Source organism: Porites lutea, chromosome 3 (genome assembly GCF_958299795.1).
Source record: "Porites lutea chromosome 3, jaPorLute2.1, whole genome shotgun sequence".
NCBI classification, from domain to species: Eukaryota; Metazoa; Cnidaria; class Anthozoa; order Scleractinia; family Poritidae; genus Porites; species Porites lutea.
The window spans coordinates 43,193,435-43,209,328 of NC_133203.1; the positions used below are offsets into that span (position 1 = coordinate 43,193,435).

The window sequence follows — 15,894 nt, forward strand, 5'->3', positions numbered from 1 at the left end:
AAAAATGGAGGAGTGCCAAGTTGATAGGGTAGATTTGAGAAGTATGTTTTTTTGCCAGTACCCTCTCGCTGTAGGGAGCTTAAGCAACTACGACGACGATGACGACGACGACAGCATCAAAAAACAATAGGTTTAATGGTCAAAACAACAGCTCTGCACGTGCATCACGCTTTTTAGTACATTTCTTTGACTTCCACTGCACGACTACGACGTGAAACCACCTAATTTGACGTTTTATGGAGGACGTGGACTTAGGGTTTTTTTTTACCCTCAAAGGTCATTACAGCATACAGTCGACAATAAACATGAATAAAGGGTCCGCATCAGCGAGGTTCATTGGGCAAGAAAAAAGTGTCCCGGCGTTGTCCGGCAGTAACGGGTGTCTGTATTAAGCGGGTTGAATTTAGAGAAAACGTAAGGGCTTTCCCCAGGGACGAATAAGAAAATAAAATAGGGTGAGTCATGGGCGACAATTTTAGACTATTTTTGACTTTGTTGAGACTTTTGAGTGTTTTGTTCGCGCAAAAACGGCTCGGTGAAGTTTAGAGATGTTTAGTTAAGGAGGATACTAGTTTCCTATTTTATTTCTGTTGTAGTATTTTGATTAAGTAAAAGGTGTCGACTTTAATAACATGACCCGTTTAATACGGACACCGGCGCCCGTTAATACGGCAGATACGCAGGGGCACCCAACGAGAATATAGTTCAAAACCACTTGAAAATAGCATTGTTAAAAGTATTTTAGTATTTAAACGGTAGATATAGGCATCAGTTTTTTATCCCCTAAAAATTTTTCATCTGTTCGGATTTCCTAGCTGAAAGTCTAGTGATCCCAAAATTGTAGGGGATTAAAACTTACCTTTTCGAACATTCCGGCCAAAAAAAAAGGCTCCTGAAAATTCTAGGTGACCTTTTTACGGTAAAAATCCGTTAAAAATGGGCAATTGTACCATTTTTTAGATGTTCGAAAATCCTAGGAAAGGCAGGCAAGCAAGAAATTTTACAACAAATGTCCCGAAAATTCTAGATCTCAAATCGTTCTCCGAACAGATATTTTCCGAAAATTGACGTTGGGTACCCCTGGATACGGACAGCTTAAGGCCCCTTCAGTATATTAACGGGGTATGACTGTACATGTCAACGCTGAATTTGTATAACCTGAGAACATACTAGGGAGTTCCCCTATGATAAACATGATTGATTTCCATTCCGGCCAGTTTAAACTACATAAAAATATCATTTGTTGTTTTTGTTCTTTTTTTAACATTGCCATGAATTTAACACTCATTATGCCCATATTTGAGCATGAAAAACAAAAAGGGGATTTTTCCCTTGACCTGACGCCTCTATACAACCCTCAATTATCTGATTTTCTCAGACATTCTTGAGTGTTTGTTTGTCTCAATATTTCCGCTGCGCTATCGGATCCATTTACAAAGGCTAAAGAGCTGAACTGCGAATTTCTGTGTGCAAAATAAACTGTATGTATAACTGTGCTGTATAAACAGCACCACAGCCGTAAAGCCGTAAAGCCGTATTTGTATTATTTAGAACTCAAGAATGTTGAAAAATATTGCTTAATTTTCTAAACTTTAAAAATTACATTACGAAGGCGGCGTAAGATGCACACGCACAAAACTGTTGAACTTCTCTCGCTAGACAAACTGATAGAATATTTACTTTCCAGCCGCCTTTCAATCATACTTAGCAACTGGACGCATCTTGCATGCTTCACCTGCCTATCGTTTAAAAGGAAAAGACGACGGTATTTGCATTAATAGCACATCGGCGTTTGCGCATGTTTGCGGTGCAAAACGCTTTGCAACGCAGAATTCAAAAACCGCTTCGAGACACCAGTTTCTAGGACACATTCTGTCATTGAACTGCCATTTTTACAAGTAACTTAGCCATTGTCATAAAGTAGTAGTAGCCCTAATATGTAATATGTGATCATAAATCCCCAGTCAAAGGAACTCTCAGATTCAAATAGTCTCAAGAGGCCTTTTATTAGAGGGTGAAGACCGAAGACCTCAGACCCATCGTAGTTTTCGAGATTACGAAAACTAAGACCCCCTAAAATCGAATCCGTCGAGATATGAGGTCAAATTGTAACCGAAATAGGTCTAATCTCTCAAATTATCTTCTGTCCGATTCGTTCCACCGAGTTTTAGGTCAAATTTGACGGTAAATTTAGGGGTCTTAGTTCATGTTTTCGAAATTACGAAAACTAAGACCCCCTACAAAACCAATCCGTCAATATACATGAAGGCGAATTACGACCGTTCAAAAACTATCACCCGTAAAACAACCAAAAACTATCACCCGCGTGCTCACGATCCGCTTCTTCTAAAAAAATTGGAGACATATCAGTATTGAGGCTTTATATAGTGAAGGCCATGTCCACACGAATCAGCCTTCCGTCCAAACGAAACTAGTGAATCCGTGTTGAACTTCAAATGTAATACAAATCGACCACAAATGTAATAAAACCGGAAAATGCTATCCAAACCGTATATACTCGAAAGAGCACCGCCCACAATTTAAGTGAATGAAAATAAGCCCCTCGGCGCTCTTTCGCAAAACACAACACCGGCGCCCCCGAATAACCCTTCTTCTTTTAAGTCGAAACTCAATAAGTTCCTTGGCGCTCTTTCGAAAAATACTCGTTTCTCTCCTGAGACTGGGCGCTGTTTTTTTCACTATTTTCGATTTTTATTTACTATTTTCAAAGTATTTTATTGTATTTGCAAATACGATATTTAAAAAACCCTTGCAAAATTTCAAAACCGGCCCGATTAAACCGTTATTAAAATATATTTTGAAACATAACATTTAAATAGCGTTTTAAATAGGTTAAAATCGCTTTAAAATCAGTCTTAAAATATATTAAAAATATATTTGTGTACTTATTTTAAACCTTTTTTTTTTTTTCAAAATACGTTTAAACTATTTTTTATCTGTTTTTATTCCGATTTATAAGGTATTTAAAAGCTGTTTTAAACCTGTCTTAAGCTTTGCAAAAGCCCTGGAATTTTTTATACATTTTAAACGAATGTTAAAATACTTTAAAAATTATTTTTTAATAACGTTTAAAACAGGTTAAAACACCTTTAAAAGCAGTAAAAAAGTACATTAAAAATACACTTTTCACCCTATTTAAAACCTATTTTACAAAACAGGTCAAAAACAGTTTTCTAAAATAGCTTAAAAATACATTCAAAACAGTGTTGGATTTGGTAAGGGTAAGGAAAGTGCTTACAGTTGAAATACACCTAATTGCAATAAGGTTGTCATAGAAAAAAGAAAAAAGAAAAAGCAAAAAGTTAAATAGGAATTAATTAGCATGCAATTATCATAGCTTGCAACATTCACAACACACACGCTTGTAGCTGAATATTAATCACGTAATATGAGAGAAATCATTTGCATCAGTTTCTTAGTGTCATTCTAATGCAATTCAAGGCTGATTTATCTAGCGGATTTCAAACGTGCTCGAATTACAAAGCACATCGGATAACTACCAAAGAAATAATGGCTCCATTTTTTTCAATAAATATAGCCTGCGGTAAATTCCAGGAACTCAACGCGTGTTTTAGATTAGTGCTAAATAGAAAAGCCAGTCTGCATATGGTTTGCAGTGTACAACACCATCTGATCACAATTTTCAAGCAACAAATTAGGAGCGTAGGCAGGACTTTTCATCGCGGAGAGGGTAAGGGGGTCCTCCGCCAGTTCCTCACCTGAGCCACAAACCAAGCTTCGTTTGTCAGGACATAATAGATTGGCGACTGAAAGTGCGACAACTGAGACTTAATATTGCTCGCGTCAATTTACCTTTTCCTTTTTCGCATTGTGCGACGTCTGATGATGGAGAACGTTGGCTCTAAAATGACTATGGCGCCTGTCTATCTTACAGCGCGGAATTACAGAATTATCTCTTGTTATTGTGAATGAATTCCTAAATAACTGTTAAATACTGAATTAAAATACGCAAATGTAAATCACATGGCTAATTTATTCCTATTTGTCTTTTTGCTTTTTGCATTTTTCTATGACAACGTTTTTGCAATTAGGTGTATACAGTAATGCATTTGCTTTAATATGGGCCGCATGGGATCGTTGGGTAATGATGACGTTTCTATTGTTTGCGCCCGCAAGTTATAGATGGTTAGGATGACGTAAAACAAAAAATTCCCAGAGGGAGTTTGTGTATTATGACATCACAATAAGCGGGGGTATATAGCGTTAATCAAAAATTCCTATTGGGGGGGGGGGGGGGGGGGGGGGTGCAGAGTATTATGAAAAGAAGCGCTTGGTTTGCTATTTTGCATTGTCATTCTGAGGAGCAGCTGACTTCAAGGTAAGAAAAACTGAACTTTTCATCGCATCGTCTCGGTGTACTTTTTTGAAAAAGCACTATTATTTGACCACGAAAGCATAGGGTTGGTGTTTATCCGAAAGTAGGGTCGAGAGATGCATGGTAAGCGCATAACTTGAAGAACTTGTCAGTCTCGCGTTACTCGTCGCATCAGCTACAAGTTCATGACTGGACGTTATAAAGATTTGTCAGAAACAAATCACTTTGAAGGATTGAAAGACTCAATCCACAAACAAGAAAGTTTTGCTAAACAAACAAGAGATCATCAAACGTTGTAGTTGCTACAATCATTTGGGCTTATATCATATTGCTTAGTCAAGATGTCAGGAGTTTGATCTCTTCTAACGAAATCTTTTGCTGTACATTTTAGAAACTTCCTGGGAACTCAAACTGTTTTGTTAAAACTGTGAAAATGTTCCATATAAGGTGAGGATCCAAGTAGTTATGCTTCAGCAAACTTCTTGGATACAAACTACCGGACTTAGGTACAGGTATAGGAATAGGTATATCATTAATATTGACATAACTTCCTGCATACTAATTCGGTATAGGTTTACTAATGAGCGCGGTCTTCCTTATTCAATAGAAACAATAGGCTTGCCTAGGCTTGCACGGTAAGTAACTTTAGTCCGGTTTGCCGGAACGTCTATATGAATAATACGAATAAGAGGAGCGATCACCTGGTAACGCGAGAAACGGCTTATGTCTTCTATTTAGCGCTAAAAATCGGATACATAAACAAAACACACACACACACAGAAAGTGGAGCCATTTCTCGCGTTGCCAGGTGATCGCTCCTCTTATTCCTGTTTTTTAAATAGACGTTCAGGCAAACCGGACTAAAGTTACTTACTGGGCAAGCCTAGGCAAGCCTATTATCTCTATTAAATAAGGGAGACGCTCATTAGTAAACCTATACCGAATTAGTATGCATGAAGGTATGTGAATATTAATGATTTACCTATACCTATATCTATACCTAAATCCGGTTACGTTTGCCAAAGTATGACTGATCCACGTTTAATATAGCATGACCGTCGATTCGGAACCCTGTCCCCCGCGACGCATCACTGATCATGAAGTCACACGCTCTCAGTTTACTAATAGGAAAATGTATGGAAATTATTGTTCAATCGATCGCTGAGAAAAATATGGTGGTTGAATTTCACGGTCCTCGGTAAGTTTGTTAGTTGTGACAAAGGTTTAAATTGGAAAGGGTCTTGGAGCTAAGCGAATTGTAATCTATGCTGTTTTCACGCTGAAAGATCTTAAATAGAAGTACAAGAATCTGCCATAAGGACCTTTTCAGTTCGTGCAAACCACTGATCTTTTCTGCAGGCCCCCTGTTTCCATCTATGGTCCTCGCTCGCAAACCGAAGACCAAATTTAATAATAATCTTTTATTAGGAAACTTTCATCACATCACTGTGGTTTTCAGAAAGGTTCTAACTTAGATTAAAAGTACTAAATTTGACTATTATAAGTAAGGGTTTTTCTAAAACTTAACACAGTAAAAATTACGGATAAAAAACGACGTTTCACCCGATGCTTTCCTTCCTGGGCACCCAGCTCCTCAACAGATCTTCACATGTGGAGACCAAAGTCTATGTCAAGCGCACTAACACTGGCCTCTTGTTGCTTGATCGTGCTTTCCGACTTTCGTCCAACTGGTCGTATTTCTCCGAAGAATGCGATCGTCTTAAATTACTTTTTTTTCCGGCTAAAGTACCCTGACAAACTCATCAACTCTACTATCTTACGCTTTATTGCCATAAAAGTTTCTGATCAACCTGTTTCATCACCCTCGGCTGTTTCTGATTCATTTGACCCTGTTCGTGGTATTTTACCATTTAAAGACCAGTCCTGAGCTAACATTGTTCGACGTCAACTTCAGGATTTCAGTCACAAACTTCACACGACCGTGTCTCCAGTGTTTGTCAGCCAAAAGATTGAACGCGATCTTAAAATGTGAGAAGCTAAGCTACCTCTTGTCAACCAGCAATGTGTCATGTTTACAAATTTGAATGTGACCTGTGCGATGCAGGTTATGTTGGTTACACATCTCGCCACTTACACCAGCGAATTGAGGAACACTACAAAATCGCAAGATCATCCATCGGCCTGCACTTTCGTCTTAAACATTCTTTAGCACCTAAAGATCTTAGTAATAATTTTAGCATTTTAAAGAAGTGTAAAAGCAAATTTGACTGCCTGGTGTTTGAAATGTTTTTTATTAAATGAACTGAGACCTAGGCTCAATGTACGATCAGAATCGCTTCGTGCAAAAGTTTCTAAATGGCTCTTTTAACTAGATTCTATTGTTTTTTTTTCTGCATGCTTTATTTCATTCTTTTATCATTTTCAAATATTTTTTATAGTTCTTAACATATTTCTACACCTTACACATATATATATGCTAATTCTTTTAACTTTTCTACTTACTTGAAAATGACCGAAGATCGGTCGAAACGTAGTTTTTTATCCGTAATTTTTACTGTGTTAAATTAGACTATATACAGTAAAATGAAAGATACCTAGAATTGCAATTATATATATAAACTAAATTAAAATTTGATAAAAAGCGGCAATTGAAATACAAAAAAGCATTAAATAAAAAAGCTGCTAAAAATGCTACGCATAAAATTCACAGTGTCAGGTGCATTTCTAATTTCTTTGTCTAGATTATTCCAATCTTTCAGATAGTGATAACACACTCTGTTTCCCCAATTTTTGGTTGAAAGGGATAGTCTAAGCATGTCTCTATTTCTTGTGTTACAATCATGAACGTCACCTCTTTGCTTGTAGCTCCATTGACTGATCCATAAGCCAGGCCATTAATACACTTGTAAACATATATACAGCGATGATAAAATCTACGTTGTTCAAGGTTGAGTCACTTCCGTTAAAGTTACGAGGGCATCTGTAGCTGACGAATAAAGTGACCTGTTCAGGATAATTTTCGCGGCCTTGTTCTGCAGAAGCAGGGGTGACGAATGGTCTTTGCGAGCATTCGCGAGCATGCGAGCAGGAGCAGAGATAAAAAATTTGTTTTGCGAACAGCGAGCTGTTTAGAGTACAACTCGCGAGCAGCGAGCACTTCTTATATTTTCCGCTTTCAGCAATCCATATGGAAATCCTTTTCTTTAAAATAAAACAGAAAATGTTTTAAAAAGACGATGTGATACTCATCGCTAAGTTCAAAGAGATCAGTGGACCCTTTATTTTAGGAAAGCTTGCATAAAACCTTAAGAGAACTTCGTCTAAAGTAAAAACACACCTGTAAGCAAGCGATCCCGAAGATTGTCTAAATAATTTCAATTACGAGTTCACCGCTCAGGTAGAGAAACATCTTGTAATTGGAACAGTTTGGGAAGTGCAGTTCACAGACGAAGATTTTCATATCGATTTAAACCAAGAGCTCTACGAAGAATGTCTCGAGCGTAAAAGGGGGGTTGAAGAAAGGGACATGACTGATGTGGATGAAGAAGAAGTTGAAGAGGAACAAGATCTTCGTGTCAGAACAACCTCTTCTGGAAGAATCCTAAAGCTTCCAAACCGTTTTTATTGAAAACATGACCTAATTAATGAATAGAGCGGTAGAGAAACTCAGAAGAACTCAAGGTAACAATATTTTCTCTTTTTAACCATGTATAGCTAGATTAGCTAATTTATTATTTATCGTTGTCATTTATCACGTGCATTTCCATTGAACTTGATAGCCATATTTACAGGAATTAAGCACCATACAGAATTACATTTACTTTAATCCAAAGAAGGATTCAAAAAATCTTGAGCAATACTGACAAGAAAGCGAACATGCGAGCAACCGCAAAAATTTTGGGAGCACGAGCAAGCGTGCACTCGTTTAAATTTTGCGCCCAAATCGAGCCAAGGTAAAATTTTGCGAGCAGTTAAAAATTTGAATGGCCATTCATCACCACTAAAACCTGCAGGTCATCCATAAGAGTCACAATGTCCTTATCACCCCACACTAAGTCAGCATAATCAAAACCTGGTAAAACAAGACTGTTAAAGAAAATTTGGCGAGCGGTAAAGGGTAACAAATGCTTGATCCTACGTAAAAGACAGATCCGTTGATTAACTTTTAGAAATTACAACATACTCTACATGATTTGACCATGTGAAGTCTGAGGCTAACATAACCCGTAAATATTTAAACCTTGTTACGCTATCTAACTCACAATCAAACATAGATAGAGACAAGGAGGAAGTATTAACTAATTTTCTATTGCTTCCGATTAAAATGCATTTGGTCTTTGAAAGGTTCAAAGTAAGTTTTGTTCGCTTTTAGCCACCGACATTGCTATGTTGTAGAGATCTGCATTAAACTTGTTCTCCAGCTCGCGAGGTTCTTTTGCAAATCAGTAAAGAACAGTGTCGCTAGCGTACAATGATACCTCGGAGTGTTCAATAGCAGCAGGTAGCTCGTTGACATACACAAGGAACAATAACGGTCCCAAGATGCTTCCTTGTGGAACCCCGAAAGTAACGGGAAAGGCTAATTTAGTACTTTTACCGACTCTGCATAATTTCTTGCTCTTTACGAATTAATCCTTTGCGGTTTTTTCTTTCAAAAACACCCAAATTCACCGAAAATTAATCATCCTTCACTGAATATCTTTCAAAGACGCCCCAGTAAAACACTCGCCAAACGCGAGCCGTTTTTCTTACCACATTGTTTTCTGTTTACATCGAATTTGACCGCCATTTTCGTATAATTCACCAGGCTTTTTTTCAGCCTTCTTTCGGAAGTTAAACGCCTGGAAACGCCTGGCTTTGTCGGCCATATATATATATTCTTCAAATGCGATGAAATGAGTTAAAGTACGGCTATTTCCGTCAAAACCCTGCTAATTTTCTCCAAATATGTCTTTAAACATGCAGCTTCACCATCTGCAAACAGCGTCTACCGACAGAGTTTCACCGGTAAATGCCTTAAATGTAATTGTGTGGCCTATCTAGCTAATACATTTGGCGACGAATGACGCAGCAGTCTACGTAATTTATAATGAATTATGCACCACTAAAGTTTCTAGTTGTAAATAGGGTAAATGTATTTGCAATTTATTTGTCTGTTGCATAGTAATTTACCAGGTGTTTTTTTTTTTACCAAACTTAAAGTAAACAGTAGAAGCATAATTTCTAAAATTTTTTGCCAGAATGGGTATAATTTACAAACATTAGCATAGTTATTGACATAATTTTAAAAATATACGAGCACGGCTAGTAGCATATTATGCTACTTTTGCGAGTACAGTCTATCAAATCCTTACTGTGGGCCTCTTACAGCCCTGTCAGGCGGTGCGATCAACTTATTTCTAGTAGAAAAAGTATTACTTTAATGCTTATTATTTCTTCGAGAGATAAATTCACGCTTTCGTGGCAAAAACTTAGTGACAGATGTTTCTGTTGGTTTTCATGTCGGTGCCCATCCAGATGGGCACTAACATGGTAGCTCCATACAAAGCTCTCTAAATTTGGGTCAATCATTTCTTTAGAACAACAACAACAAGTTTATTTCAAGATAAGTATAGCTTACAAAGCATGTGCCCGAAATTAGCAAGGGCTGTTCGAGGCGGGCACAAGAGGAAAAAGAGAAGTCTATAATAAATAAATAAATAAATAAATAATATAATATAATATACTATATATATATATATATATATATAATTTGCACAAAAGAGAATCGTCGTCTTCCAACAAATAAAAACTTTATTCAGTCTCAACGCGTTTCGGCTTCTGCCTTCATCAGGGGTCTTTACATTGGGTTCATTAATCCATTAATGATCTCTTATTGTGACGTAATAAAGAAGTGTTCGTTACTTGATTAGTTGCGACCGGTAATATAATGTTCTAATAGATTAATTTCATTCGTGTGGGCGTAGATTCCTGTTCCTGACCTCTATAACTTACGTTCTAAAACGTTATTTATGTACTGAATACTTTATATAGAGGATATTACATGGCCGCGCGGAGATACGAAATTTCTCTTTGAGTGTTGAAAAATATTTCAGGAGTGAGCTCATAAACACCAATGAAATACCAAACCATTTCTCTTTAATAGTTTTATCGGTGTGAAAAGCGTGATTTATTATGTAGCCCTAGCAACGTTGATAGATAACATGTTATTTTCACATGTGAAGATATCAAGTTTTCGCGCGAAAGCTCACCTGGTATTTCATTGGTGTTTATATAATAAAAAGGTATATTCGACTCTGAGTTCTAGCCCATTCTCTTATTAAGACCGTTCGGTTGCAATGTGTTCAGCCGACTTTGCCAAAAATATTTCTCTAGCTCGGAGTATTTCTTTTTTCCGTTCAATTGTCATGTTACTCTGTTTGATTTGTTCAATGATCGCAATTGTGACGTCTTTGCCAAAGTCATGAGATGTGCTGTTGTGGAGAAAGTGCTCTGATAGTTCGCAAAAGTAGACTCCTCTCTTAATATGGTTCCTGTGATTATTAAGGCGCAGGTTGAAAGCTGGCTCGCTCTTCCCTACATATTGTAATCTACAAATTCGACACTCAATTATATATATCACAAAGGTTGATTGACAATTCACTATATGGAATATGTCAAACACCTTGCCATCCCGCCGCGTGCCCGTAAAAGTAGAGGTCTTGTTTATAAGCACGCACCAACTACATTTTGGTTTATTGCAAGGACCACAGCTACCCATTGTGGTGGTATGTCCTTCAGGAGTTCTGCCTGTTAATTTGGTACTGACGAGTATGTCGCGTAGACTTTTTGACCTCCTATATGCGATAATTGGTCGTTCTCTACAAATGTGAGCCAGTCTTTCCTTTGATTGGAGGAAGTGCCAGTTCCTGTTCGCCACTTCAGCAATATATGAGGTACGTGGATTGTATGTGGTTACTAAGGGTATGCGGTTGGTGGTGTGCCTCTCTCTCGCCCGCAAACTCTCGTCTTGTGTCAGTGACAGAACTTTGCGCATTTCAGATAGTGCCCTATCTCTTTTATACCCACACGCCACGAAAAAATTGGAATATTCCAATATTCTTTGCTCTAGTACGCGCGTTAATGAGCGTATCCTCCTAAGTCTTAAGGCTTGGCTGTATGGTGCACTTTACTTTAAATGCGGTGGGTGCGCCGAAGTCCAATGTAGGTATGGGTGGGTATCCGTTGGTTTCTAAAAAATGTCTGTGCTGATGTTACCTTTATTACTTTTGTATTCAAGAAATTCACGGACTTGTAAGATAACACCCTTATACTTTGTGTTGGAGGGCAATTTTCCAAGTACAAGCCCCCGGGGGGCTTATATTTGGAAGAGCGATTTAACGGAAGGTTTTTTGCGTTACCGGTTTGGGGGGCCTATATTTGGAGTGGCTTATTTTCGGAATTTTACGGTATACTTTTCCGACGTTTCAAACTCGTTGATAAATTCATCGCAAAATCCGCTGTTACTTCTGCGAGATAAATTTACCGTCTGTTGCCAGCAATAAAGCTGTGATTGTTGAGCCTTAGCTAGTGACTTTTCACTGTTTCCCATTCGACTTAGATGTCAAATTGAAAGTTATTTAGCCACGTTTAAGCAAATTCAGTCAGATATATATATTAAGATCGTATATCTGACTGCATTTGCCAAAACATGGCTATAGAAATCTCTCTCATATACCTTGTGACTGAGTCTTGTAGTGGAACATGGTTTCTTTTCTTTTTGATAGTTACTTTTTATTTATTTATTTTGTACCGAATATTTACTGAATAGGTTGCAGTAGAAAGACTTTGATGAGTTTCTCACTGACTATTAACCTACCATCCCTCCCAAAACGCTTTTTCATAACTTGGCATAATTCTCTCTGAATCAGCGCGCGTTTTAGACTGAAGTCGGCTCTCATAGTGGGTTGTCTTAGGCCCAGTTCAGACGCCAAACTTTTCATGAGCCGAACTTAATACATTGAATTAAATTCATGAAAAGTTCGGCATCTGAATCAATTAGGAACGCCTGTTTCAATTTGGAACGGCTCAGCAGTTATTTTCGGCTAGCCCGGCCAGGAATTTCCCCTTTAGAGCGACTTTCGAACGGCTTTGATTCAGACGCCGAACTTTTCATGTACTAAGTCTAATGCAATAATCATTATAACGTATTTTGTACGCAGTTTGACGGATTAATGAACATGTTTCGCCTTTTGAACTAAGTTCAACTGCAATTAAGATCGGCGTCTGAATCATTTTATAATTAGCCGGTCTAAATAATTTGGGTCGGCCTTATAATTCGAATTAGGTTCGGCTCATACAAAATTCGGCGTCTGAACTGGGCCTATAGTTTTTTTTGGCTGCCTTGAGCAAAGTTTTCTGGAAGGCATCATAAATCCTTATGAAGGAACAAACCTCACGACTGGCAACGTCTGCTTCGTCTAATATCTTCTCGTATTTCGTCTCATTTCGGGCTAAACGGGTGAAAGACTGATCCCGGGCTTGAGACGGAAAGATTGGATATTGCGAGCTTTGGTTGTTGGCAGTAACATGTCTTTGGCCTCAAAAAGTAGCTAGGTTCTAGAGGTGAAATCTATTCGGCGAGAAAGAAATTGATGCTGACTTTTGAGCAGGCCAAAGACTTAGTGAAAAATTGTTTTGAAGACGGGGGCTCCATGTGTCCTTTTCAACCGCTGGTTTACATACGGGATCTTGAATAAATCCACGGTGTGAGTCAAGAAAAGTTCCATTTGACGATTTATGTGGAGAAAGCGAGAGTTTTACGGAGTAATCTGACGATGTTTCGCCCGTGTTAATTTTATGAGTGGTTTTCGGAAATGTTGTGATTGCCGTCAAAGTCATTTATTTTGTGATTTACCGAAGGTGTTGACTGGTATGTGCTTGAGCTCGTGTTACCAGAAAACTTTGTGCCAAGCATAAAAACGCTTTGTGAGTGTTTAGTGTAGGTGATTTTGCCTCAGAAAGCCCTTCTGTACTCAAAGATTGTGGATTTTAAATTAGTGTTTTCGGTAGAGACTTAGCTTTGGGCCTCATAGTTTGACTGACTAAAAAGTTATACTTTTCCGACGTTTCAAACTCGTTGTTAATTTCATCGCAAAATCCGCTGTTACTTTTGCGAGATAAATTTACCGTCTGTTGCCAGCAATAAAGCTGTGATTGTTGAACCTTAGCTAGTGACTTTTTACTGTTTTCCGTTCGACTTAGATGTCAAATTGTTAAGATGCACTTGAAAGTTATTTAGCCACGTTTAAGCAAATTCAGTCAGATATATATATTAAGATCGTATATCTGACTGCATTTGCCAAAACATGGCTATAGAAATCTCTCTCATATACCTTGTGACTGAGTCTTGTAGTGGAACATGGTTTCTTCTTTCTTTTTGATAGTTACTTTTTATTTATTTATTTTGTACCGAATATTTACTGAATAGGTTGCAGTAGAAAGACTTTGATGAGTATCTCACTGACTATTAACCTACCACCCCCCCCAAAAAACGTTTTTTTTTATAACTTCCCATAATTCTCTCTGAATCAGCGCGCGTTTTAGACTGAAGTCGGCTGTCATAGTGCGTTGTCTTAGGCCCCGTTCAGACGCCGAACTTTTCATGAACGCCGAACTTAATACATTGAATTAAATACATGAAAAGTTCGGCGTCTGAATCAATTACGAACGCCTGTTTTAATTTGGAATGGCTCAGCCGTTATTTTCGGTTAGCCCGGCCGGAAATTTCGCCTTTGGAGCGACTTTGGAACGGCTTTGATTCAGACGCCGAACTTTTCATGTACTAAGCCTAATGCAATAATCATTATAACGTATTTTGTACGCAGTTTGTTTCGCCATTTGAACTTAGTTCAACTGCAATTAAGATCGGCGTCTGAATCAATTTATAATTAGCCGGTCTAAATAATTTGGGTCGGCCTTATAATTCGAATTAGGTTCGGCTCATAAAAAGTTCAGCGTCTGAACTGGGCCTATATTTTTTTTGGGCTGCCTTGAGCAAAGTTTTCTGGAAGGCATCATAAAGCCTTATGAAGGAACAAGTCTCACGACTGGCAACGTCTGCTTCGTCCAATATAATTCTCGTATTTCGTCTGATTTCGGGCTAAACGGGTGAAAGACTGATCCCGGGCTTGAGACGGACAGATTGGATATTGCGAGCTTTGGTTGTTGGCAGTAACAAGTCTTTGGCCTCACAAAGTAGCTCGCTTCTAGGGGTGAAATCTATTCGGCGAGATAGAAATTGATGCTGATTTTTGAGCAGGCCAAAGACTTAGTGAAAAATTGTTTTGAAGACGGGGGCTCCATGTGTCCTTTTCAACCGCTGGTTTACATACGGGATCTTGAATAAATCTACTGTGTGAGTCCACGATGTTTCACCCGTGTCAATTTTATGAGTGGTTTTCGGAAATGTTGTGATTGCCGCCAAAGTCATTTATTTTGTGATTTACCGAAGGCGTTGACTGGTATGTGCTTGTCTATGAGCTCGTGTTACCAGAAATCTTTGTGCCAAACATAAAAACTCTTTGTGAGTGTTTAGTGTAGGTGATTTTGCCTCAGAAAACACTTCTGTACTTAAAGGTTGTGGATTTTAAATTTAGTGTTTTCGTTAGAGACTTAGCTATGGGCCTCATAGTTTGACTGACTAAAAAGTTATACTTTTCCGACGTTTCAAACTCGTTGTTAATTTCATCGCAAAATCCGCTGTTACTTCTGCGAGATAAATTTACCGTCTGTTGCCAGCAATAAAGCTGTGATTGTTGAGCCTTATCTAGTGACTTTTCACTGTTTTCCATTCGACTTAGATGTCAAATTGTTAAGATGCACTTGAAAGTTATTTAGCCACGTTTAAGCAAATTCAGTCAGATATATATATTAAGATCGTATATCTGACTGCATTTGCCAAAACATGGCTATAGAAATCTCTCTCATATACCGTCTGACTGAATTTTGTAGTGGAACATGGTTTCTTTTCTTTTTGATAGTTACTTTTTATTTATTTATTTGTTTCTGTTGGTTTTCATGTCGGTGCCCATCCAGATGGGCACTAACATGGTAGCTCCATACAAAGCTCTCTAAATTTGGGTCAATCATTTCTTTAGAACAACAACAACAAGTTTATTTCAAGATAAGTATAGCTTACAAAGCATGTGCCCGAAATTAGCAAGGGCTGTTCGAGGCGGGCACAAGAGGAAAAAGAGAAGTCTATAATAAATAAATAAATAAATAAATAATATAATATAATATACTATATATATATATATATATATATAATTTGCACAAAAGAGAATCGTCGTCTTCCAACAAATAAAAACTTTATTCAGTCTCAACGCGTTTCGGCTTCTGCCTTCATCAGGGGTCTTTACATTGGGTTCATTAATCCATTAATGATCTCTTATTGTGACGTAATAAAGAAGTGTTCGTTACTTGATTAGTTGCGACCGGTAATATAATGTTCTAATAGATTAATTTCATTCGTGTGGGCGTAGATTCCTGTTCCTGACCTCTATAACTTACGTTCTAAAACGTTATTTATGTAC

At 37.9% G+C, this 15,894-nt stretch overlaps 1 protein-coding gene across 1 annotated transcript; it reads right to left on the bottom strand.

The window, feature by feature from the left end:
• Window positions 1-10,637: 10,637 nt before the first annotated feature.
• Window positions 10,638-11,431, bottom strand: LOC140929783 (uncharacterized). Its single transcript, XM_073379490.1, has one exon. The coding sequence runs from the start codon at window positions 11,352-11,354 to the stop codon at window positions 10,638-10,640; it is 717 nt and encodes a 238-aa protein (XP_073235591.1). The 5' UTR covers window positions 11,355-11,431.
• Window positions 11,432-15,894: the final 4,463 nt, after the last annotated feature.